Raw genomic sequence first — 27,506 nt, 5'->3', positions numbered from 1 at the left:
AGAGGTACTAAAGAAGGGAAAAGGACCTGTATGTGCCAAAATGTTTGTGGCAGCCCTGTTTGTAGTGGCTAAAAACTGGAAAATGAATGGATGCCCATCAATTGGAGAATGGTTGCATGGTATATGAATGTTATGGAATATTATTGTTCTGTAAGAAATGACCAACAGGATGAATACAGAGAGGCTTGGAGAGACTTACATGAACTGATGCTGAGTGAAATGAGCAGAACCAGTAGATCATCATATACTTCAACAACGATACTGTATGAAGATGTATTCTGATGAAAGCAGATTTCTTTGACAAAGAGACCTAACTCAGTTTCAATTGATTAATGATAGACTGAAGCAACTCCACCCAAAGAAAGAACACTAGGAAATGAATGTAAACTGTTTGCATTTTTGTTTTTCTTCCTGGGTTATTTTTACCTTCTGAATCCAATTCTCCCTGTGCAACAAGAGAACTGTTTGGTTCTACACACATATATTGTGTCTAGGATATACTAGGACATATTCAACATGTATAGGACTGCTTGCCATCTAGGGGAGGGGGTGGAGGGTGGGAGGGAAAAATCAGAACAGAAGTGAGTGCAAGGGATAATGTAAAAAATTACCCTGGCATGGGTTCTGTCAATAAAAAAAGTTATTATAATAAATAAATTAATTAAAAAAAAAAAAAAGAATGAGGGTTTAAATTATTTCTCAGCATTAGGAGCCACACTAATCAAAGCCCCCACCAAAGTTAAGAACAAATGGATAAGTCTTGAAAGGGCAGTCTATCTGCCTATTGCAAGAATGCTGTTCTGCAGAGTGCCTGAGATGAAGTTACAGATGCTCACTCACCTTGAACACTTCAGAGAAGAAGCCAGACCCAATCTTTTCTCGGGTAAAGTCATCTAAACGTGTAAGTCTAGAAAAGGCACTTATGAGAGCTCGATATGAAGATGGCCACACTCTTCCTATCTGGGCCACATTTCCATCCCCTCCACTGCCCCCTTCCAAATCTTCCAGACGCTCTAAGCGGGGAGGAAATCCTGCAATGGAATTCCGTTTGCTCCGATCCATAGTCCCAACAATCACTTTTTTCTTCTTTTAAGAAAAGACTCTTCACATCTTAAATTCTTGTTGAGTTTTTCTATCCTGGTTTGACACTAAAATAAAAAAAAAGAAGAAAAACTATTTTACTAATACCATCAATACATATTATCCAAAACCTAAACTCTCGAAGCACACAGATTACCTTGCGCACTCCAGCTCCCTTCTAGATATAAAGACAAAACTTTATAATTTCTAACTTTCAAATATACTAGCATTATTTGAAGACCCAAAACATAACCAGTAAGTCAACAAATATACATTAAGCACTTACTTTGTGTCAGACATTGCATCAAGACTGGACTACCAGCAGGTAATTTCAGAAGGAAAAGTACAAGTGGGATGACAGGAGTTATGGAGCAAATGAGACCAGATAATACTTCCTGTACAAGGGAGCACCTAGGCTGAGTTTTGAAAAACTCCAGGAAATCCTAAGGGACAGAGGCAAAAAGATAGAATGTTCCAACCAAGAAAGAATACTAAACACAGAATCGGGAGAGGGAAGGTCATGTTGGAAGAAAACCAAGGTAGATGGATTATGTTGTCAATGGAAGCAAGTAAAGAGAAAAGTGTTTCAGAAGCTACATGGGGAAGCATGGGCAGAGCAGAGAGCTTCCTATCTGAGCCTCAAGTTAAGGAGACAGTAGAATGAGACATGATCAGACCAGAGCTATAAGAAAATCCTACTGGATTGGAGTGGGAAGATCAAAGTAACCCAACATCCATTCAAAGATGTTGAAACAAAGATTTCAAAAGTGTATTCCAACCATTTAGTATTGTTCAGGCAACATAAACAGGAATGAGGTAAAATCTCTCTTTTGTAAAGAGCTTATACATTTACAAGTAATACTCCCTAACTCTAGGATTCTCAAAGTGTGGACATTCCCTCACTAGTATAAATGAGAGCTCCTGTTCTTTGCTTCTCTGTTGCAATACTTGTGGCCAAATCTCTGGTGTACTTAGGAAGATTGGACTCCAAGCAGCAGGCATAAACTCTATCACTGGCTTTATTATGGAAGGCTGTGACCTATCCCACATCATACTCTCTTGGCAAAGCCTTCAAGAACCCAAGATATAAGCAGACATCAAAGCAAGTCTTCAGCAGAGATGCAACTACCTCTAAAAATCAATTATTTTGATGATTGCCACTTTACAATTTAGTTGTAGCTGTAGGTGTGGTACAGCGAGGCCACCTTCCTTTGCACTTTTTTTTTCCATTAATTCCCTTGAAATTCTTGACTTTTTGTTCTTCCAGAGGAATTTTGTTACTATTTTTTTTCCTATAAAGTAATTTCTTGGCAGTTTGATTGGTATGGTAGATTAAGTAAAATTGTCATTTTTAATTGTCATTGATATTCTTCCAATTGTTTAGATCTAACTTTATTTGTGAGAAAAGTGTTTTGTAATTGTGTTCATATAGTTCCTGGCGTTGTATTCCTAGCAAATAGACTCCCCAATATTTGATATAATCTATAGTTATTTTAAATGGGATTTTTCTATCTCTTGCTGCTGGGCTCTATTGGTAAATATAAAAGTGACAATGATTTATGTGGGTTTACTTTACATCTTGAAACTTTGGTAAAGTTGTTAATTGTTTCCAGTAGTTTTTAGTTAATTCTCTAGCATTCTCTAAATATTCCATCATATGATCTACAAATAGTAATAATTTATTTCCTCATTACCCACTCCAATTCCTTCAATTTCATTTTCTTCTTTATTGTTAAAGTTAACATTTCTAGTAAAATATTGAAGAATAGTTGTAATAATGGATAACTTTATTTTACCTCTGATCTTATTGGAAATGCTTCTAACTTACCTCCATAATGTATAATTAGCTTGCTGATGATTTTAAACAGATGCTACTTATCATTTTAAGGAAAACTCCATTTATTCCTATGCTCTCTAGTGTTTTTAATAGGCATGGGTGTTGTATTTTGTCAAATGCCTTTTCTGCATCTACTAAGATAATCCTATGATTTCTGTTAGTTTGATTATTGATATGGTCAGTTATGCTGATAGTTTTCCTGATATTGAGCCAGCCTTGCATTTTTGATATAAATCCCTCTTGATCATAATAGGGAAATAAAACTATGAGAGATGCTATCAAAGTAGGACACGATAAAACAAATGATCAAATATAAGAGATGAAAGCATCTCAGTCTGGATGATCAAATGAATGGTATCCTTGACAAAACTAAGGAAGTTTGGAAGAGAGGTGGGTTTTATGGAAGACAAACCAAGTTCTGTTTGGATGTGGTGAGTTTGTTATGTCTATAGGATGACCAATTTGAAATTCAGCAAGCAGATGATAATGCAGAACCAGAGCTCAGAAGCTTTCTGAACAATTATTTGCATAGCAATGTTATTTAAATCCACAAAAATAGATGAGATCATCAAGTGAGAGAGTACAGAGAAAAAAGAGAAGGGAGCCCAGGATGGTTTTGGGACAGTCCCACAGTCAGAATGCATAACATGATCAATAATATGGGAAAGGAGACAAAAAAGTATGATAGAGTCAATAAAGATAAAGTAATGTCACTAAAACCCAGAGAAGAAGTATGACAATGGGAAAGGCAATTGGCTATTTCAAAGAAGTAACAAAAACAAGAAGAGAAAAAGCCAGTTAAGCTGGCAAAGAGGCCACCAGGGAATAGAATGGATCAGCAAATGTGACCCAAGAACACAAAAGAAAGACAAAGAGACTACAAAAAATAAGGGGGGGAGGAGGAGTATATAAAAAATATCACAAAACTAAAAAGACAGAAGATAATTTAATTTCACCAGCAAATCCCAGTTTCAAGTTGCTACCCAGGTCTATGATTCCCTCCCTATCCCTTTCTACCTAACAAATTCTTACACGGCCTATAAAGTCCAAATTATGTTACCTTCAACAGGACACCTCCTAAAAGGATGGTTCCCTGGGGAAAAGCATATAGAGGGAAACAGGAGGAATCTAAATAATATGAAAACCAAAAATAAATAAATATTTTAGAAGGAGGATGAGGAGACAATATGGATAACTTTAGATAATATTTCATATAAGTAAGGAAATCAAAAGCCAGATTGTAGAAGTAAAAGAACCAAGGATTGTTTTCTAATTATTTATCTTAATAGCTTTTTATTTTTCCAAATATATGCAAAGAAAGTTTTCAACATTCACCTTTGCAAAACCTTGTATGCCAAATTTTTTTTCTCTCCTTTTCCCTCTCCTCTTTCCATAGACAGAAAGCAATCAAATATAGGTTAAACATGTGCAATTCTTCTAAACATATTTCTACATGCTATACTATATGAAAAAAAAAAAAACTGATCAAAAGGTGAAAGAGAAAATACAAGAAAAAAAAAAAAAAAACACAAGCAAACAACAATAACAAAAAAAGGTGAAAATCCTATGTTCTGATCCACACAATCAGTCTTCATCGTTCTCTCTCGGGATGAGAATGGCTCTTTCCATCACAAGTCTCTTGGAATTGCTTTGAATCACCTCATTGCTGAGAAGAGCTAAGTCTTTTACAGTTGACCATCAAATAATCTTGTTACACTTTACTTAGCATCAATTCATGTCAGTCTCTCCAGGAAATCTTCCTGCTGATTGTTTCTTATAGAACAATAATATTCCAAAACATTCATATACCATAACCTATTAGGCCATTCCCCAACTGAGGGACATCTACTCAGTTTCCAGTGCCTTATTACTACAAAAAGGGCTGCCACAAACATTTTTGTACATGTGGGTCCTTTTCCCTCTTTTATGATCTCTTTGGGATACAAGCCTAGTAGAGACAGTGCTGGATCAAAGGGTATGCACAGTTTGATAGCCCTTTGGGCACAGTTCCAAATTGCTCTCTAGAATGGTTGAATCAATTCCATACCCCACCAACAATGCATTAGTGTCTGTTTTCCCACATCCCCTCCAACATTTATCATAATATTTTTCTACCATCTTAGCCAATATGAGAGGTGTGAAGTGGTACCTCAAAGTTGTCTTAATATGCATTTCTCTAATTAATAACAATTTAGAGCATTTTTTTCTTGAGTATGTGACTAATTTCATTATCTGAAAATTGTTTGTTCATATCCTTTGACCATTTATCAATTATATACAACCATTTATCATTGCAAACGAGTTGTATTCTTTTAAATTTGACTCAGTTCTCTATATATTTTAAAAATAAAGTCTTTATCAGAAATACTTCATGTAAAGAAATTTTCCCAACTTCCTTATTCCCTTCTAATTTTGACTACATTGGTTTTGTTTGTTCAACAACTTTTTAATTTAATGTGATGAAAATTATCCATTTTGCATTTCATAATGTACTCTAGTTCTTCTTCAGTCATAAATTCCTTCCTTCTCCACAGATCTGAGAGACAGATTATCCCTTGTTCTCCTAATTTGCTTGTAACATAACCCTTTATATCTAAATTATGAACTCATTTCGACCTTATTTTGGTATTGGGCATTAGGTGTTAGTCAATGCCTAGTTTCTACCATACTATTTTTTCAGTTTTCCCAGAAATTTTTGTCAAATAGTGAGTCCTTACCCAGATGCTGGAGTTTTTGAGTTTATCAAATAGTAGACTATTATAATCATTGACTACTGTGTCTTGTAAGCCTAACTTATTCCACTGATCCACTACTCTATTTCTAAGCCAGTACCAAATTATTTTGATGACTGCTGCTTTATAGTATAGTTATAGGTATGGTATAGCTAGGCCACCTTTCTTTGCTTTTTTTTTTTTTTTCCATTAATTCCCTTGAAATTCTTGACCTTTTGTTCTTCCAGAAGAATTATGTCATCATTTTTTCTAGGTCTATAAAATAATTTTGGCAGTTTGATCGACACTGAATCAAATTCCTTCCATGACACAAATATGGTGCTGATATCTAAACCAGGAAGAGCCAAAACAGAGAGAGAAAATTATGGACCAATCTTCCTGAAGAATATTGATGCCAAAAAATTTTAAATAAAATATTAGCAAAGAGATTACAACTAATTATCAACAAGACAATACACAATGATCAATTGGAATTTATACCAGGAATTAAAGGCTGGTTCAATATAAGGAAAACTATTGCACAACTGACCATATCAACAATCAAACTAACAGAAATCATAAGTTTATCTTAGGAGATGCAGAAAAAGCATTTGACAAAATATAACACTTATTCCTATTAAAAACACTAGAGAGCATGGGAATAAATGGAATTTTCCTTAAAATGATAAGTAGCATCAATCTAAAACCATCTGCAAGCATTATATGTAATATGGATAAGCCAAGCATTCATGGTAAGATCAGGGATGAAATAAGATTGCCCATTATCACCACTACTATTCTATATTATATTAGAAATGTTAGCTTTAGCAATAAGAGAAGAAAAAATAATCGAAAAAATTAGAGTAAGCAATGAGCAAACAAAACTATCACTTTTTGCAAATGATATGATGGCATATTTAGAGAATCCTAGAAAATCAACTTAAAAAAAACTATTAAAAACAATTAAAATTTTACCAAGTTTCAGGATATAAAATAAACCCAGATAAATCAGAATTTCTGCATTGCCAGCAGAACCTAGAAGCAAAAGATAGAAAGAGAAATCCCATTTAACATAAGTATAGATAATATAAAATATTTGGAAGTTTACCTGCCCATACAAAGTCAGGAACTATATGAACACAATTAGAAAAAAAAATTTTTCGCAAATAAAGTTAGATCTAAACAATTGGAAGAATATCAAGTGCTCATGGATAAGATGAGCTAATATTTTCCTAAAATGTCAATTCTATCTAAATTAATCTACCATATCAACCAAACTGCCAAGAAATTACTTTATACAGTTAGAAAAAAATAACAAAATTCAAGAATTTCAAGGGAATTAATGAAAAAAATGCAAAGGAAGGTGGTCTAGCTCTACCAAACCTAAAACCATATTATATTATAAAGCAGCGGTCATCAAAACCATTTGGTACTGGCTAAGAAACAAAGTAGTAAATCAGTGAAGTAGGTTAGGTTAACAAGACAACAGTCAATGACTAGAGTAATCTAATGTCTGGTAAACCAAAAGTATAGTTTTTTTAATCTCAAAAAAAAAAAAAAAAAAAAAAAACCTAATAGGGATGGATCTAATAAGGGTTCCTTAAGGATAAAAGAGATTTACATGTGTAGGTATTGTGAGAGGAAGCATAGATGGGAAGAGAAAGAAGATTAGAAAGTGACAATGGGATCACTAGTATATACAAAACCATCAAGGGCAGGGTAAATGAGTTAGTTGTTCAAGGACCAACACCCATGATGTGAGGTCTTGTTTAGCCCTTTTCAGGATTGCTCATCTACTTGTGGTATCTACATGTCACTCCAAGCAGCTCTGGCTTGTGCAGCAGTCACACTCCGGTGAAACTATCTCAGAATTCAGGCTAAACAGGTAGGCTTCAAACCCATAAGTGAGTTAGGGGGTCATCAACCTCAAACATGCACAGATTTCCCTGGGAACACCCGCAGTTAAGAAAATGTGTTCCAAAAGCCGCAAAGGCAGCTGAAGCAGACACTGGGCAACACATGGAGCTTGGGCAGACCTGGAAGACATCAAAGCCATCCACTCTATCCTAAGCCACAGCGGTCATGCTGACTTCTGTCTTGCCACTGGGCTTTGATGACTCTGGAGAAGAGAGTGAGGCTGACAACTCTGCAAACACTACCTCACTGCAATACATGCCCAAGTCAAGACATCACCCATAATGTCACTCGGAAAAGGAAAGGGGAACCACAACTATCAAATTATTTTGTTGAAGAGATAAGTGACTCTTTCTTCATCAGAGACCAAAGCGGGGGAAATAGTAAGAGAGGATATCAAAGGGTTATAAAATGAAAAGAGGGAGCTTAGAGAGTAGAGCTCCCCTTTTCTGAATAATTGGAGGACTTAAGAGTTGCATTGATCTTTTCCTTTTGTGAATTTAACATCCCTTGGGCTGATTTCAGTGATTACTGAAAAACCCCTATCTGTGTTCTCTCAGGTTAGAGGATACAATATTGTTAGCTGTTCTGGCTATGGAGTTTATGTTTATCACAGGCTAGTAAACTGAATCGCTAACTCCAGTTTACATTATATGTTTGAATTTGTTTCCTGTGTCACTTTCAACATAAACCTCTAAAGTTGTTATTTTAAGAATAACTGACATGCTGGATAATTCAACATCCTTCTGAAGCAAACAACTCTGAGCTTGTCAGTGGGACTCACTTTGAGGGAGGCACCTCTCCAGTTCATTTAGTGGCATTTCTGGCTCTGGTTTTCCACAGAAATCTCTTACTGGTACTACAATTTCACTGTGGACCTAAGTCCAAGGAGTATATGTGCTTAGACAAAATGTTAGGCAAGGGGGCATTGGAGTGGAAGGGGAAATGGGCTAGAGGGTAAGGATGGCAAACAGTGCCTGATCTTTACTCTTCTCAAAATTAGATCGAAGAGAGAACAACATAGTCAATATGGAAATCTATCTCTACCTATAGGGAAGTAGGGGGAGAGGGGAAAAAAAAAAAAAAAAAAAGAGGGGGATAATAAAAGGGAGGGTGTACTGGGGGAGGTGGTCAAAACAAAACACTTTTGAGGAGAAACAGTAAAAGGGGAAAAAAGAAGGATGAATACAGGAAAAAACAGGATGGAGAGAAATATACATTTAGTAATCATAACTATGAATGTGAATGGGATGAACTCACCCATAAAATGGAAGCAGATAGCAGAATAGATTAAAAATCAAAATCCTACAATACGACACTTACAAGAAACACACCTGAAGAAGAGAGAAATATACAGAGTAAGGGTAAAGGGTTGGAACAGAATCTGTTATGCTTCAGCTGAGTTAAAAAAAAAAAAAAAAAAAAGCAGGGGTAACAAGCAGACAGAGCAAAAGCAAAACCAGTTCTAATTAAAAGAGATAAACAAGGAAACCACATTTTGCTAAAAGGTACTACAGACAAAATTTACCAAAGGTAGCCAAAGCAGTCCTTGGGAGAGGAGGGGATATAAATCTCTAAGTTATAACATCAACAAAATAAAGAATGAGCAAATGAATCAATTAGATGCACAATTAAAAATAAACAGAAATGAACAAATTTTAAATCCCTAATTAAATATCAAATTGGAAGTCCCAAAAATCAAAGGGGAGATTGCTAAAACTGAAAGTAAGAAAACCATAGAACTAGTAAACAAAACTAGGAGATGGTTTTATGAAAATAAATAAATAAATAAACCGTTGGTTAATTTTATTTTTTCTCAGTAACTTCTTTTCATTCATTTTAAACTAAAATACAAAAGGAAAAAAGAAAAGTGCACAGCAGAACAGAAGAGAAGATTCAAAAAAACAATAAATTCCCATGTCAAGAAAATCTGTATAAATACTACACATTGTTTTCAAAGCTACTCAGCTTCTCTTTGCTTCCTCATAGTCTTTCTTTTGTTTTTGGCTGTGCATTTTTTTACTTTATTTTCCCCCTCCCACCTCTCCACTATAAAGTAATCTACAATTAAATGTGTGTGTATATATATATATATATATATATATATATATATATACATATATCAACAAACATAAATATTCATAGACATTTATGTAAAACCATAATATGCATAGTTCTACTCATCATCTCTTCCTCAGAAGATGGATAGCATCTTCCTTCATAAGTCCATGCCTTTCCATGTTTTTCTAAATTAATTAGCTCATCATTTCCTACACCACAACAATATTCCAACCCAAACACATCTTATCTGATCTGTCTATGAAAGTTATGTTTACATCTATTGTCTATGAAATTTTCCCCAATTTTCTGCATTCCTTCTATTCTTGGCTATACTGATTTTAATTATACCAGAAAATCTTAATTTAAAATAAATTATCCATTATATACTTCAACAATGCTCTCATCTTTATAATATAGTATAAAGTCTGATATTGCCAAATCTACTTCCTTTACATCTTTTCCCTCTGGTTTCTTTGAAATTCCAGATTTTTTTCTTCTTTCAATTGAACTTTATTATTTTTTCCGACTTAATAAAATAATTTTTTGCAATTTAATTAGGATGACATTGAATAAGTAAAATTGTCATGTTTTTATTATATTGGATTTGCCTACAATTAATATTATTTCAATTATTTAGATCTGACTCTACTTGTATAAAAAATATTGTATGCTATTTCCACAAAGTGCCTGTGTCTATTATAGGGCCAAACTCTCAGGTATTTTATACTATCTACTTTATTTTAAAAAGTGCAAAAACAATACTGAATAATATTGCTATACATATAGTGTAGTTTCCCCACTTTTTTTTTTTCTCTTTTGATTAAATCTATTTGAGTTTTAACTTTACCTGGTTAGATAGAAAGAAAAAAATCAAATTACCAGTATAAAAAATGAAAAGGATAAATTTACCACCAATGAAGAAGAAATTAAAACAATTATTAGAGAAATTATTTAAAATTATTAAAATTAAAACTGTTAAATGTATTAAATTACCAAAATTATTAAAACAATTGTTTCTGCCCAATTGTGCGTCAATAAATCTAACAATCTAAGGAAGATTTTTTTATCCAAATGCATCCTAATGTATTGTTGGTGGAGTTATAAACTGATCCAACCATTCTGTACATCAGTTTGGAACTATACCCAAAGGGCTATAAAACTGTGTATATCCTTTGAACCAGCCATATCATTACTAGGTCTGTATCCCAAAGAGATTAAAAAAAAAAAAAAAAGAAAAGGACCTATATGGCCAAAAATTTATAATAGCTCTTTTTTGTGGTGGCAGTGGGCTGGAAATTGAGGGGAAGCCCATCATTTGGGGAATGGCTGAACAAGATGAGGTATATGATGGTGATGCAATACTACTATGCTATAAGAAATGATGAGCAGGATGCTTTTAAAAAAACCTACAAAGACTTACATTAACTGATGCAAAGGAAAGGGAACAAAACCAGGTAAACATTGTACAAGCAACAACAATATTCTACAACAATCAACTGTAAATGACTTATTTTCAATATTACAACGACCTAAAAGACTCATGAAAAACGCTATCCACTTCCAAAGAAAGAACTGATGGAGTCTGAGTGTAGGTTGAAACATACTTTAAAAAAACAAAACAAAAAAAAACAAAAAAAAACTTTAGTTTTTTTGGGTTGGGGAGGATCTTTTTTTTTTTTTTTAAACAATCTAATTAATATGAAAATATGTTTTGCAAGATTCCATATGTATAATCTATATAAAAGTGCTTGCCTTTTTAAGGTGAAGGAAGGGAAGAGAAAATGGGAGAGAATTCAAACTTTTTTTGAAAAGAATGTTAAAAATTCTTTTTACACGAATTTAGAAAATTAGAAAAAAAGACTAAAAAAAATGTTAGGGATAGCTAGACGGCTAAATGGATAGAGCAAGAGCCCTGGAGTAGAGAGAACTTGAGTTTAAATCTGACCTCATACACTTACTAGCTGTATGACCAGGCAAGTCATTTAACCCCAAAGGCCTCACCCAAAAAAAAAACAAAAAAAAAAAACAAAAAAAAAAAAACCTCAGGCAAAGTTTGGGATCATTTCATGAGATTTTCCAAATCTTTTCATGTAAACATTATATAAAGTTCCTGGATCCATACTATACATGCTAAACCACCTAATTTGGGCCTTTCCTTTATTCCCTTATCAATTTCAACTTCATATTTTTTTTTTAAATTTTGTGTTCATATTCTGTCCTCTTTCTCCAGGATAATAAAACCTAGAGGATTGGGCTTCTCTCATTTTTATTCAGATATCCCCAAGCTTCAAGAAAAAAAATCTTGTCAAACTCTATTTTCAAATAGATGTTTAACTACCAAAATAAATTACTTCTAGTATTGTGAAAGGAAAGCTTTTCTGCACTCAGATTAGCCTTCCGTTCCCTTGGCCAGTAAACCTTACAATATAACCTTACTACCTACATAGTAGTGCAAGTCACTTTATCTCCAAATATCAGTTTCCTCATCTGGAAAATGAAAAAATTGAACTATGTAACAACTGCAATCTATTGCAGCTCTAAGCCAATGATGCTACAAATCCTTCTTCAAACACTTTAATAAAGCTTCAAATGACTGAGTCTAACTTGTTTTAATTGACGAAGGATAGCAGCAAAGCTAAACAGAATAACAAACCTCTCTGTGAATATATCACATTGAATAATTTCATATTAAAACACTGCTTTTAACACTTTTTTAAATAAATGTATCATTCTTCAGTTGAAAAATTATCAAAAAATATTGAAAGACAATTTTCAGATGAATAAGTCCAAGTTATCCATAGCTATATATATATATTTTTTTTTATTTGTTATAATAACTTTTTATTGACAGACATAGCTATATTTTTTTAAAATGTCCTAATTCACTAACAAAGAAATAGAAAATTTTAAAAGTCTGAGTTTCCAATTCACACCCATCAGATGGGCCCGGCCCTTCCCCCAAAAAGAAGATGGAAAATGCTAGAGCTACTGTATGAAAAACAGTACGTTAATGAATTGATATTACTGGAACTGTGAATTGGTTCAGACAATCTGGAAAGCCATGTATTCCATGTGCATAATCAGGAGAATAGCATACAGCTTCACTGCTACACCTTCATGATGATCTAGAAAATATAACAAACTAATTTTTGATTGGAAGACCCAAGAAAAAGTCTCAAAAACAGGGCATAGCTTTAAACTATATAAGGGAGAAGGAGAAGTTAGGGAGCAAAGTATAAAACTTAAACCTGATTCTCACCTGAACTAGTCAAATGACAAAAGTACATACATACATACATAGTAGGAGACAGAAATACATTTTTTACTCAGAAAGGAAATAGGATCTAGGGGTTAAAGAAAAAGGGGAAGATAACAAGGGAGGTAGATTAGTGAAAGGATCAGTGAAAATAAAACAACATTTGTAAAGAGGAAGGGAAAAAAGAGAATAAAAAGTACAAGCGAATAGAACTGAGGGAACTGAACAGTCATTAATCATAACTGTAAATGTGAATGGGCTGAACTCACTCATAAAATGGTAGAGGAAAGCAAAATAGATTAGAACCCAAATCCAACACCAGGCTGTTAAATAGAAAAATACAAATTTAAAATAAGGGGCTAGAGTAGAATCTATTATGTTTCAGCTTAAGTAAAAAAAGGCAAGGATAATAATAATCATCTCTAATAAAACAATAGCAAAATTAGGTCTAATTAAAAGACATGAATAGGAAAATGACATTAAACACATCAGGTATCAAATGGCATATGTATTTAAAATCTTAAAGGAAAAATAAAATGAATTACGGGGAAATAGAGGAACTTACTCTAAACCTCAGAATTATACAAAGCAAAAAAAAAAAATGAAAGATGTTAAAAGAATTTTTAAAAATTTATATATTTGATTACTTGTTATCTAGGGGAGGGGGAGAGAAGAGAGTGAGAAAAAATTCGAAACACAAGGTTTTGCAAGGGTGAATGTTGAAAACTATCTTTACATATATTTTAAAATTTTAAAAAGCGATTATTTAAATTTTTAATTTAAAAAGTTGATGTTAGACCTCTGAAGAATGATAAATAAATAAAATAGATAAACAATTTCTTAATTTGATTAAACAACAAAAAGAGATTATCAAATTACAATATCAAAAATTAAAAAGGAGAATCACAAAAAAATGAAAAAATAAAAGTAATTACTAGAAGCTATTTCCCCAAACTATATGAAAATAAAACAGGTAAAAGAATACTTAAATAACTCTATCTTAGAAAAAGATAAGTTAATTCAGTCTAGAAATATTTAACATCAATGTCCCAAAAGTTCATAAGCTATCCATACCTTTTGATCTAACCAATACTTCTACTAGGTCTTTACCTCAAAGAAATCAAAGAAGGAGTAAAAAAAATATACATATAAAAATATCTATAGCAGCTCTTTTTGCGATGTCAAAATGAAAATTGGGGAGGGCACTATCAACAGGGGAATGGCTGAACAAGTTGTGAATGTGATGAAATATTATTGTGCTATATGAAATGATAAAGCAGATAGTTTCAGAGAAATCTGGAAAGAACTACATGGATTGATACAAAGAGAAGTAAGCTGAATGAGAATAATTTATACAATAATAACAAGATTAACAAAATTCTTTGAAAGGCTTAAGAACAGTGATCAATAAAATGACCAACCACAATTCCCCCATACTCATAATTTAGAATTAAAAAGAAAATTTAATTTAATATGTAAAATTTATAAAATGCTTTGTTTTTCTTGCTTTTTCAATAGGATAATGAAAGGGAAATAATTTGGAATTGAAAAGAAAATTTAATTTAATTTAAAGCAATTGTTCATACCCTTTGAATCAATGATCCCACTACAAGAATTACAAAATTTTTTAAACCAGTTCTGTTTTGTAGTGGCAAAGAATGGGGAACTGAAGAGGTATCCATTTATTAGGGAATGAGAGTGGGCTCATGATGAAATAGGATGGTTATTCATTCTTCATTACTAAAGAAAACCAATAACATCATGACAATCCAACAGATTGGATTTAAGTGAGGCAAAGCTAGACAAAGTCATCAGCCTTACTCTCTCCTCCAGAATTGAGTCCAGTGGCAAGACATAAGTCAAGATGATGGGTAATGGCTCAGGATGAAACAAGCTACCTACCTCCTGATAACAGAGTTGAATCTCAACGTGAAGATGGAAACACTTTTTTGGACATAGACAATGCAGGAATTTGTTTTGCTTGATATATACCTATTTGGGGGGGAGGTTTGCTTCCTTATTTGGAGAGGGAAATCAGAGAGAAGGCAGTTTTTAAAATATATAATTTAAATTCTTAAAAAATATGATTTAATCAAAGGATATGAACAATTTTCAGATGATGAAACTGAAACTATTTCCACTCATATGAAAGAGTGTTCCAAATCATAATTGATCAGAGAAATGCAAATTAAGACAACTCTAAGATAACACTACACTGCATATTTAACATGTATAAGGCTGCCTGCCATCCAGGGGAGAGGGTAGAGGGAGGGAAGGGAAAAATCAGAACAGAAGTGAGTGCAAGGGATAATGTTGTAAAATATTACCCATGCATATGTACTGTCAATAAAAAAGTTATAATTTTTAAAAATATGATTTAAGTATAAATTCTAGAATACATTTATTTGTTTTGGAATTATTTTTCAAATCTATTTATATCAACAGTAGCTTTAGATCCTAATGTAGTTCCATTTTCCTGCAAAAATGTGTGCATTTTTTGAACAATGACAATTAAGATTTCTATCCCACCACTAAACTGCATTTGGGTAAGATTGCAAGGATTCAGATCTACAGAGCAGTTAAGATACAAGCAGTTGAGATGTATTGTCCAAGAGGTAGCAGTGGTAGGGAAGTGTGATCTATATCTGTGATTTTTCTCTTCAACATTTGAGATATGCAATTTTCCAAGTAATATAGGGCACTGAGAGGGCAAGTCACTTGCCCAAGACCATAGTACCACAGAAGTAGGTCTTGAATCCAGATTTTACTAATTCAGGCCAATTTTCTGTACAAAATGCCAAGATGCTTCTTACCACAGATTATATGAGTAGCAAGCCTATCAATTAATTGACAAGGACTTAAATGCCTAGTCTGTGCTAGGTACTATGGATATAAATGCAATACACAATATAGTCCCTGTCCTAAAAGAGGTTACAGTCTATAGAGGGGACAAGATGGAATTTGGGAACATGTAAAAATGTAAATACAATACATTCAAAATGAATATACTATAATTTGTAGAGATGGGAGTTGGAAAAGTTATTGTAGCAAATGGGGGTGCAGAGAAGGCTCAGGAAAAGCTTCATGGAGAGGTGGTAGCTGGATACAGCTATAAAGACAGTCAGGCATTCTAAAAGGTAGAGGTGATGTGGAATGAATGGCAGGCCTGTGGGGAAGGCCAAGGCAAATAAGTGTACAGGGACAGGAAATGAAATGCTGTATTTAAGCTACACCTAAGAAGGCCAGTGTGGGTAGACTGCAGAATGCATGAAGGGTAATAACCGATATTAAGTCTGGAAAGATAGAGGAGCTAGGTTCGGAAGGGCTTTAAATAACAGAGAATTTTATATTTTAGCTTAGAGGAAATACAGAGCTTTAGGAGCTGACAGACAAGGGAGTAACATGGTCAAAGCTGAGCTTTAGGGAACCACTTTGGCAGCTTAGTGAAGGATGGATCAATCAGGGATAGCAATGAAGAGAGCCCGGCATTCATTTCTACCTTGTCTTCCCCCATAAAAATGTAAAATCCTGGAGGACAGGAGGATAACCTTTTTCAACAATACACAGCCCAAGCAATTGTTGCTGTTGTTCGTCTTTCATTCTCAAAGACAAGGTGATACCATGACACACAAGTGAACTGGATTTAAGTGTCAGCCTGGGCCAGGTCACCTGCCTCTCTCCCTTCTCCAGAATCATCTGCGATCAGCGACCAAATATGGATCAGGATGACTGGAGAAGGCCCTGGATGCAATGGGAGACTATGGCCTTTTTAAGCTAAGGTTTTTCCCAGATCTCAGTCTGAGGCAATGTGCATTCAGCGATTAAGGTCTAGGTAAGACACGAAGCAAAAAGGGTCTCTTTTACCTAGTTTAAAAAAAAAAAAAAAATATATATATATATATATATATCTCAAACTGAGAAGGGAACACACTCAGGGTTTCTGGCCAAAACAGAAACATTTGTTATTTACACTCAACTCTAAGCTATCTTGAGCTTACTTTCTTTTTTGTTTGTTTGTTCTTGAAGCAATTGGGCTTAAATGACTTGTCCACTGTCCCGAAGCTAGTAATTGTTAAATGTCTAGGACTGGATTTGAATGACTAAGCTATCAAAATCCAAGCAAAGACCAAGTGAGACTTTCTCTGTCCTACTGCTGGCCAGTTAATGACAGCAAGAATGACTTGGATTTAAGACATGATCCTTAAAAAAAGAAATATAGCCCATAAATCCCACAACAATCCGTGAAAAGTAGTTACTGGGGAACCCAACTGATCAGATCCAGTTGGGCAATGGGCAAATAAATCCTTCCTTCCTTCTCTCCCTCTGTCCATATAGGAAATTATACTCTCACCTGCTCTGCTGAAACAAACATAAATTTTGATAGTCCAAAGTAGAGATAATAGAGAGGAATTAAGGTGATAGTCCAAGAAATGTTGGTAGGTATATTTGGGAGCAGCTAGCAATCAATTGGATATGGCGGGTGGGGATTGGGGGTGGGGGTGGAGTAGTCCTGGAAGATAACTAGGAAGAGGATTTGGAAGCTGGCTAAGTATGCTTAAGTAGACAGGTTGCTCCATTTTAGAAAACCACATTCAAACTTCATCAAACCAAGGATAATGAGTGATCAGTCTTATTCTCAGGAATATAAATGAGTTGTTGAGAGATTTCAGATGTCTAAATAATTATGTGGTTTACAAAGTTACAACAGATTTTTTCAAGTAATTTGTTTACAACTGGTTAATAAACTGGGAAGCTCAAAAGGGAAGTTTCCCTCACAAAACAGGTTTTTCTTCTATTACCTGGATAGACTAGTTTGCTATCTTGGAGCTGATTTTAATTGATATTTGGAGTTAATTTATTTTCCCAACAAGAGGAAAACATTTTTTAAACAAAGAACTGAAATTTGCTTCAGGAGGGATAAAGAGGAGAGGGGCCTGAAAGAAAAAGATACCAATAAGGGGGGGAGGTGGTTTGCAACTGGGAGAGAGGTATTAAGTGTCCTATATCCAGAATCACATTGTCTCTTGATTTGGGGACAATAGGGCTTTGTTTTTCAAACAGTTGTCATAAAAAAACCCATTCACTTTTTAAGCTTTCCAGTGTTGAGAGACTCTCAAAATTTAAAATAGTTCCAGAAAATTGGCATCAGCCTCTGCCCCAGGTTTACTTCCCTAAGTTCTCCTGTTTTTTCTTCAGAAAAATATTTTCTAAAGGCCTCAGTTCTAATATATGTAGAGAGAAATGACTCAAATTTGTAAGAATATAAGTCATTCTCCAACTGATAATTGATCAAAAGATATGAAAAGACAATTTTCAGACAGTGAAATTAAAATCATTTATACCGAAATGAATAAATACTCTGAATCACTATTGATTATAGAAATACAAATTATGACAACTGTGAGGTCTCACTTCATACTCAGATTAGTTAAAATGACAGAAAAAGACAATGATAAATATTGAAGGGGATGTAGGAAAATGGGACACTAATGCATTGTTGGCAGAATTGTGAAATGATTCAACCATTTTAGAGAACACAACTATGCCCAAAGAGCTATCAAACTGTGCATACCTTTTATAACTTTTGACACAGCAGTGTCTCTACTGGGCTTGTATCCCAAAGAGATCTTAAAAAAGGGAAAAGGACTTACATGTGAAAAAATGTTTGTAGCAGCTCTTTTTGTAGTGTCTAGAAACTGGAAACTGAGTGGATGTCCCTCAGTTGGGTAATGGTTGAATAGGTATAATGGTTGAATATTGTATATGCATGTAATAGAATATTATTTTTGTAAAAAATGATAAACAGGCTGATTTCAGAAAAGCCTGGAGAGACTTACATGAAATGATGCTAAGAGAAGTAAGCAGAATCAAAAAAACACTCCATACAGCAACAAGAAAATTATGTGATGATCAACTGTGATGGATTTGGCTCTTTTAACAATGACGTGATTCAAAGCAATTCCAAGAGACTTGTGATGGAAGGGCCATTCACACCCAGAGAGAGAAAACTATGGAGACTGAATGTGAGTCAAAGTATAGGATTTTCACATTTTTTAAAGTTGTTTGCTTGTTGTCTTTTTCTTTCTCATGTTTTTTTTTCTCCTTTTGATCTGATTTTTCTTGCACAGCATGATGAATATGAAATATGTTTAGAAGAATTGCACATGTTTAACCTATATTGGATTGCTTGCTACCTATGGAAGAGCATCAGGGGAAGGAAGAGAGAAAAATTTAGAACACAAAGTTTTGCAAAGATGAATGCTAAAAACTATTTTTGCATGTATTTAGAAAAATAAAAAGCTATTTTTAAAAAATGTATGTAAAGGACAAAAAAAATTTTTTTTTTTCTAACCAAAATGTGAATATTTGTCACCTATTACACTACATGACTAATGTCTCTTCTCCAATCCTTGTATCACTCACTCCCCTGAAGTCAGGAAATAAATTCTGGAAAAACAACAAATTTCCACTTAGGCTAAAAGCTGGTACCCATTCCTCACTCACCTCGGGCAAATGTGAATCCCAGGCATTGATTAATGTAAAAGATGGGCTAAAAGTTACAACACAAAAGATGTACCAACTGTTCTTTAATATTATTCACTATCATTCAAAAATCCATTGTCTGTCATCCCATTCAATTATCTCTGCCAAACAAATCACATAAGGTAACAGGGACAGCTGTGTCAAGCCCAGAGAGCTAAAATACATGGGGGAGAAGAAAGATGCTCAAAACTGACAAAATTTTGCAATCTCCATTATCTCCAATCAAGGACATTCCCCAGGGTACCCTGAAAAGGGCACAGAAAGAAGGCAAAAACTCTCTTAAGAAAGTCAAATGGTCTTTAAACTCTCTGAGCTAGGAATGGAATCCAGATCCAAGCATCTTAACATTGTCACCTTCTTCTCCTATTTCTACAGCAGTTTCCACATGCTTAGGAGTAAGGAATTTATGCAAAAGCCAACTAAGGTACATCTGGTACATGTGAAGTCCTATAAGCCTGAAGAGTCTTCAGGATTCACATATGGTTGTTAATATGCGGGCTTTGGGTTGGCCAAACCAATCCCATGAGTTTACATACTCAAGCATTGTTTCTAGGACTCAAAGCAGCAAATGTGTCCATCACATACATTTCAGGATAATTGCTTAATTAAAAATAGAAGTAACAGTGCTATGCTGTTGAGTTTGCCATCCTACTGTCAAAGGTTAAGCTTCACTATTCATTGAAGCCAGAAAAGCTGTCATTCCCTATGAAAATTCCCCCACATGTATACAAGTGATATATTTTAGCTCCAGACATATCAAAATCTGATTCTTAAAACTGAGTTGGTTTCTTTGAAACAAGTTTTTTACTTTTGAGCTCACATAGCCTCCAATTCCCTGCTCCAAGCTCTAGAGAAGAATCATAAAAGCTTATATCTTAAGAGGTTTTCTGGCCTGTTGTGAAATTATGAAGAATAAGCAGACAAGTACCTGAACTACTCTGCAGAGCATAGGGTCCACAGGTGTGGTGCACTGCACATAATGCCAGATTTTTTTCAATGTACTGATTGGTTTTACTGAATTTTTTTTTTCTCACCTGCCTTTTCTTCTTTTTGTAGAAAAACAGTTTGTTACAAAGAATGGCTTCCTGGGAAGAAAGAGGTAAAGAGATACTGGAGGAAATCCAGATAATGTAAAAACAAAATATATCAACCAATAAACATTTATTAAATACCTACTATATGCCAGGCACTGTTCTAACTGCTAAGGATACAAAAAAAAGGCAACAGGAAGGCCCTGCCCTCAAGGAGCTTACAATCTTTAGGTCTTCTGGCCTCAATAATGTATTACTTTCCCAATGTACAAAGACCTGGATATCATCCAAAAAAAAAAAAAAAAAGCAATAAAAATTTTTTAAAGGTCTACTATTTTTCACTATGAAAGATACTGGATATACAAAAGATAGTTCCTGCCTTCAAGAAATTTACATTTTAATTCTGATTTGGAGTGATTTGGGGAGCTGGGAGCCACTTACTAAAAACTGAAGGAATCAGGAAGACTCTTGGAGGAGATAGGTCCTAAAGAACTTCGAATGGAGCAAAGGATTCCAAAAGGGAGAATTGAGAAAAGAGAGCATTTTAAGCATCACTCAAGAGCACCCAGGTGAGAAATTGAGCATGAGACACATGGCATCAGCAAAGAGGTCAGTTTGGCTAGGGTTCAGAGTACCAAAGGCCTCCTCCATTCTGGGAGATGTGTCCTCAATCTGAAAAGGTGGACTGGAGCCAGAATAGGAAGGGTAGGAAGGACTTTCAATATCAAGCAGAGGTAGTCAATAAACATTTACTAAGTGCCTACTACACAGCGGGCACACTGCACTAAGTGTTGGGTAGACAAAGAAAGGCAGCAGTCTAATGAGGGAGACAACATGCAAACAACTCTGTGCCATCAAACTATACACAAGAAAGTCTGGAGATTATCAACTGAGAGAAGGCACTGCTAACATTGGGTCTGGAAAAGCTTCCTGTAGAATTGAAGGAAGCCAACAGATGAGATAAAGTGGAGATAAAGAATAATCACATGTATAACCCATGAAAACGCTCAGAGCAGGAAGATGAAATATCGTAGATATTTGAGAAAGAGCAAATAGGCCATTGGCCCCCAAGAGAAGAGTACATGGGGGGAGAGGGAGACACAAGAAGAAAGGAAGGAAGTGAGGCAGGTTATGAAAGATTTTGAACACATAAGGGCTTGATAAAGCCAGAGAAATGGATGAAGTGATTTAAGTGATTAAGATTTTCACTTTAGGGAGATCACTTTGACAGCAGAATGGAGGATGTAGCAGCTAGTACAGTAGTCCATGTATAAAGTGATAAGTGTGTAAAGGTGGTGACAGTGTCAGATGAGAGAATGGGACATATCTGAGAAATGTTGTGAAGTTAAAATCATTACAACTTGAAAACAGATTTGGATATGAGGGTGAAAGAATGAGGAGCTAAAGATGCCATCTAATTCGAGATGTCTAATAGGAGCTAAAGATTCAAGCCCACTGTATCTCAAAAAGATCATTAAAAAAAAAAGGAAAGGGACCCACATGTGCAAAAATATTTGTGGCAGCTCTTTTTAAGAAGTGGCAAGAAACTGGAAACTGAGTGGAGGCCCATCAGCTGGAGAATGGCTGAATAAGTTACGGTGTATGAATCACATTCGTGATGGAATATTATTGTTCTATAAGAAACCATCAGCAGAATGATTTCAGAGAGGTCTGGAGAGACTTACATGAACTGATGCTAAGTGAAATGAGCAGAACCAGGAGATCATTGTACACAAGAACAAGATTATGCAACGATCAATTCTGATGGACGCGGCTCTTTTCAACAATGAGGTGATTCAGGCCAATTCTAATGGTCTTGCGATGAAGAGAGCCATCTGTACCCAGGGAGGGCTGTGGGGACCGAGTATGAAACACAGTATAGTATACTATATATAGTTTATACACAGTATATTTTCACTTTTGTTGCTTGCTTGCATTTTGTTTTCTTTCTCATTTTTTTCCTTTCTGATCTGATTTTTCTTGGAAAGGAAGGGAGGGGAAAAATTTAGAACACAAGGTTTTGCAAGAGTAAATGTTGATAGCTATGCCCAGAAAAATAACTCTGGGAGATGACTAAAAACCATTACATTAAATTCCCAATCCCTATATTTATGCACACATGCATTTTTGATTTCCTTCACAAGCTAATTGTACAATAATTCAGAGTCTGATTCTTTTTGTACAGCAAAATAATGTTTTGGTCATGTATACTTATTGTGTATCTAAGTTATATTTTAATATATTTAACATCTACTGGTCATCCTGCCATCTAGGGGAGGGGGTGGGGGTGGGGTAAGAGGTGAAAAATTGGAACAAGAGGTTTGGCAATTGTTAATGCTGTAAAGTTACCCATGTATATATCCTGTAAATAAAAGGCTTAAAAAAAAAAAAAAAAAAGAGTAAATGTTGAAAACTATCTATGCATATGTTTTAAAAATAAAAAGATTTTAAAAAAAATAAAGATTCAAGCCCAGAGATCAGAAGAGAAATTAGGGCTAGATAAACAGATTTGAAAATCTTCAGCATAAAGATGAAAACTGAGTTCACTGGAGCTAATGAAATCACTAAGTAAAATAATATATAGGGAGAAGAGTAAAAGAGCCCAGAACCCAGAATAGTCAGTGGACATGGCCTGGATAAAAACCAGCAAAGGAGACTAACAGGAGTGCTCAGTTAGGAAGGAGAACCAGAAAATAGCAAAGTGCTGAAAATTCAAAAGGAGAATATCAAGAATAGGGTGAGAGGCAGTGTCAGAGAAGTCAAAATGGACAAGATTGAGAAAAGGCCATTAGATTTGGCAACTAAGAGATTTTGAGAAGGGAAATTTAAGCTGAATCACAAAGTCAGAAGCAAGACTGTAGAGTTAAGAAGAGAGTGAGAGGCAAAAAAGCAGAAACACTATTTCACAGCCTTCCCAAGATCAGCCACAAAAGGCCTGAAATATGGGGTGATCCATCATCGTTGGATGAATCAAGTGAGTGTTTTTTGAGAATAGGGAAGCCATGAGCATGTTTGTAGGACAAAGGAAAGCCATCAGCAGCCAAGGAATGATTCAAGGTCAGCAAGAGAATGGGGATGATAAAGGGGAAAGACAGGATAATATGAGGTCATTTATGCATACAAAGGTGTTTGAAGGAAGAGGTAGTAGAAGGCATCTAGGTCATGTGAGATAAAAAGAGAGAGGTTATGGTGAATGGTCTCAATTTTTTTTTTCCAGTATAACATGAGGGAAAAGTTCTCAGCATGAGAGAATGGAAGGAGCGAAAACCAAAAAAGATTTAAAGAGGGATAAGAAGATTTGGAAGAGCTGCTGTGGTGAATGGCATAGTTAGTGAGGTTTGGAAGAAATTGATATTTTAGAGAAGCACAAACAAACGTTATGTTTTAACCTAAAAATAATGTTGAGCTAAAGAGTGACACAGTCATAATAAACAAGATGACTTTAGAAAAGCCTAGAAAGATGTACATGAATTGATGCTGAGCGAAGCAAGCAGAATGTATTATATATATAAATATTACATTGTACACAGTAACAGCAAGAATGTGCGATGATCCAGTGCCATTACTGGGTCTGTATCCCAAGAAAATTTATAAAGGAGGGAAAAAGACTGACGTGCAAAAATATTTGTGGCAGCTCTTTTTGCGGTAGCAAAGAATTGGAAAATGAATAGATGTCTATCTATCAACTGGGGAATGGTTGAACAAGTTGTAGTACATAAACATAATGGAATATTATTGTTCTATAAAAAATGATAAACAGGCTAGTTTTAGAAAGCCCTTGAAAGAACTATAAGAACTGATGCTGAGCAAAACAATCAGGAATACATTGTACACAACAGCAGCAAGAATATGCAATGATCAACCATGAAAGACTTGGTTCTTTTCTGTGATTCAAAGCAATCCCAATAGACTTTTTTTTCCCTTCTCCCATGGTTTTTCCCTTTTGTCCTGATTTTTCTCTCCCAGCATGATTTATAAAACAATTTGCATCATAAATAAATAATGGGGGAAGGGGGCATAGAATGACACAGTCCAAACTGTATTTTAGGATTCTCAATAATAGCAACTATATGATAGAAATATTGGAGAAAGGAAAGATTGGAGGAAGGAAAACCAATTATGAGTATATTATAGTGATCGAAGTAAGTAGTGATATACACCACAGACTAAATTAGGGTAGTTGTGGTATATAAAGAAAGGGAAAGATGACAGATGTAAGAGAAGTGATATCAATAAGACAGATCAACCAATTGGGGAAAGGAGGTGTGGGGAGACGTGCCAGGAGAGAATGAAAATTAATATTAAAGAATGATTCCAAAGTCACAAACCTGAGCAATTAGAGAATTTCTGCACCAAACAGAAATGAGGAACTTAGGAGGAGAATGGATTGAGAAAGAAAGATAAAGAGTTGGCAACAGATATCAAGTCTGATACATGCAGAACACTATTAAGGAGGCAGCTGGTAATGTACAAATGTACAAATCTCAAGAAAAAGATGAGGGCTGATTTATGTCAATATAGGCACTTTCGCCATAGAGATCATAGTTAGATTCAAGGAGAGCTGATGAGATAAAATACTGTAGATGTAAAGGGAAACAATTTCAATGAGGGGGAATAACTTATCTGAAGAAACCAATGTAGATACAGACAGAATTTACCAACCAAACTGGATTTTAAAAAAGAAATTTAGAGAAGATAGAAGAAAAGGCCAGATAACAAGGAGTGAATACAAAAGACTGGCACCATTCCCACAAAGAGTGTCAAGAATGTTCAAGCTCATACTGCTTCATGTCTCTCAAACTGGCTTAAGATGACAGGAAAACTGGAACACTAATGCATTGTTGGTGGAGTTGTGAACTGATCCAACTATTCTGGAGAGCAATATGCCCAAAAGGGCTCTCAAACTGTGCATGACCTTTGATCCAGCAATGTTTCTTAAATCGCAAAGAGATCCTAAAGGAAGGAAAGAGACCCACATGTGCAAAAAGGCTTGTAGTAACTCTTTTTGTAGTGGCAAGAAACTGGAGACTGAGTGGATGCCCCTCAGTTGGGGAATGGCTGAATAAGTTATGAATGAAATGGAATAATATTGTTTTATAAGAAATAATGAGCCGGCTGATTTCAGAAGAGCCTGGAAAGATTTACATGAACTAATTAATGCTGAGTGAGCTGGGCAGAACTAGGAGAACACTGTATACCACAATTAAGATTATATGATGATTAACTGTGATGGACTTGGCTCTTTTCAACAATGAGGTGATGTAAGGCAATTCCAATAGACTTGGGATGGAAAGTGCCATCTACATCCAGACAAAGAACTATGCAGCCTGAATCAAAGCATAATATTTTCACCTTTTTTTATGGTGGTGTTTGTTTGCTTAGTTTTTTTTTTCCCCCGTTTCATTGTTTTTTTTTTTCTTTTTATCTTTTTTTTTTTTTGCTCCCCCTCTTGGAGCATGACATAATGAGCAACAATGGCTGCAGAGCCCCCCTGTGTGAGGGATCATGGAGAAAAGGAGCAATGTAACAAAGTGGGAGAAAAGCAGACATTCTGATTTTCAAAAATGGAAAGAGAAGGGTTTGTAAGCTAACTAAAGCTACTGACCTTCACTAGGATTTAGAGGAAAGACTTCTAAAGAAGTGCTTGTCAGATATCTAGAAAGGAAAACTGTAATTACAAAGAGGCAGCAAATTTTGTCAAGAAATGTTTAACTTAACTAGTAGGTGAACAAAATGTTGTGGAATGTTCAGAATATTAAACTAGATTTTAACAAAGCTTTTGATAAACTATCTCAGATGACTATTCAGATGAAAAGAGATGGATTACAGTGATAATGCAATCAGAAGGATTCAAAACTATTTGGATATTAGGACTCAAAAGGTTTCTAACAGGTCAGTGTCAATGTGGCAGGAAGTTTCCAGTGGAAAGATCTGTATTTGGCTCCCTCCTGTTTAAGATTTTTATCAATAACTTGTATAAAGGCAAACATAGTATGCTCATCAAATATGAAAATGACTAGAGTTGGGTAGAATAGCTAGCATGCTGGATGACAGAGTCAAGAGCCCAAAAGCTCCTGACAGGCTAGGGTACTGGGCCAAACCTAGTAAGATGAAATTCACTAGGCATAAATATAAAATCTTATACTTGGGTACAAAAAAGTCAACCTCAAAAATATAAAAGGATCTTGGAGTTTTGATGAACTGATAGCTCAAAAAGAATCAGGAATGTGGTATGGTAGCCAAAAAATCTAATGTCATCTTAGATTATATTAGAAGGGGCATAGCTCCTGAGAAGAGAGGTAATAATTCATAATCATTTGTCATACTTCATCTGGAACATTGTGTTCAGTTCTTGGCAACAGTTTAAGAACACTGATAGAAAATGGCATTTGGCAAAGCCAAAATGGTGGAGAAGTAGGAACAAGTATAGAAAATCTGCCCCCAACTCCCCAGATTCTCCCCTTCCCCAGCAAACACTTTGAAACACGTCTAGAAAATGCACCAGACCAAATCCAAATGGAGCAATCTAAGGGCAAAAAAATCACAATGAGCCACTTTTCTAGTTCTGGGCACAGACAGCAAGATAGGCAAATAGTGCAAATAAGTTCTGGTCAGAAGCCACGCATAGGGAAAAGAGGATGTGCCCCCTGGGGCACCAAGGGCAGAATGCAGGAACCGGTGCCAATGGGTAGCTTTGTCACCCACTACCCAGTTCCAGATCAAAGATCCAAGATGGACTAAGAAAAGGTGCTATACCCAGGAATTAGGAGTGACCACTCCTGAGTACTGAGTAAGGAAGCAGTTCAGAGGCAAATAGCAGCAGTGTAACTCAGACCCCAGAAACATATCAGCTCCAGTTTCTAGACTAGTTTGAAGCCTTCAGAAATACCAGAACAGATTGTTCCCCTGACCAGACCACCTGGGGAGCATTGAAAGCTTGCAGGTACCCAGTCTGTGTCTAAGATTCTGGAATAATGCAATACTGAATACCTTAAGAAAGCAGTAACAAGACCAGCCTAGACCTTTCCTTTAGAAACAGAGTGGAAAAGCAGATTAGTCCTAAGATCAGGCCT

The 27,506-nt window shown here is 35.1% G+C and overlaps 1 protein-coding gene across 1 annotated transcript in view; it reads right to left on the bottom strand.

Annotated features, from left to right (window-relative positions):
* The window catches only part of TESK2 (testis associated actin remodelling kinase 2), a 156,938-nt gene that overhangs the window by 115,263 nt on the left and 14,169 nt on the right, over window positions 1-27,506 (bottom strand). Inside the window, exon 2 of the mRNA XM_031969221.1 lies at window positions 841-1,148. Within this exon, the coding sequence (XP_031825081.1) occupies window positions 841-1,062 (222 nt within the window). The 5' untranslated portion in view covers window positions 1,063-1,148. The remainder of the gene's footprint in view (window positions 1-840; window positions 1,149-27,506) is intronic.

This window comes from Sarcophilus harrisii, chromosome 4 (genome assembly GCF_902635505.1).
Source record: "Sarcophilus harrisii chromosome 4, mSarHar1.11, whole genome shotgun sequence".
NCBI classification, from domain to species: Eukaryota; Metazoa; Chordata; class Mammalia; order Dasyuromorphia; family Dasyuridae; genus Sarcophilus; species Sarcophilus harrisii.
The sequence above is the reverse complement of the archived record's forward strand: the minus strand, read 5'-3'. Positions and strand labels throughout refer to the sequence as shown.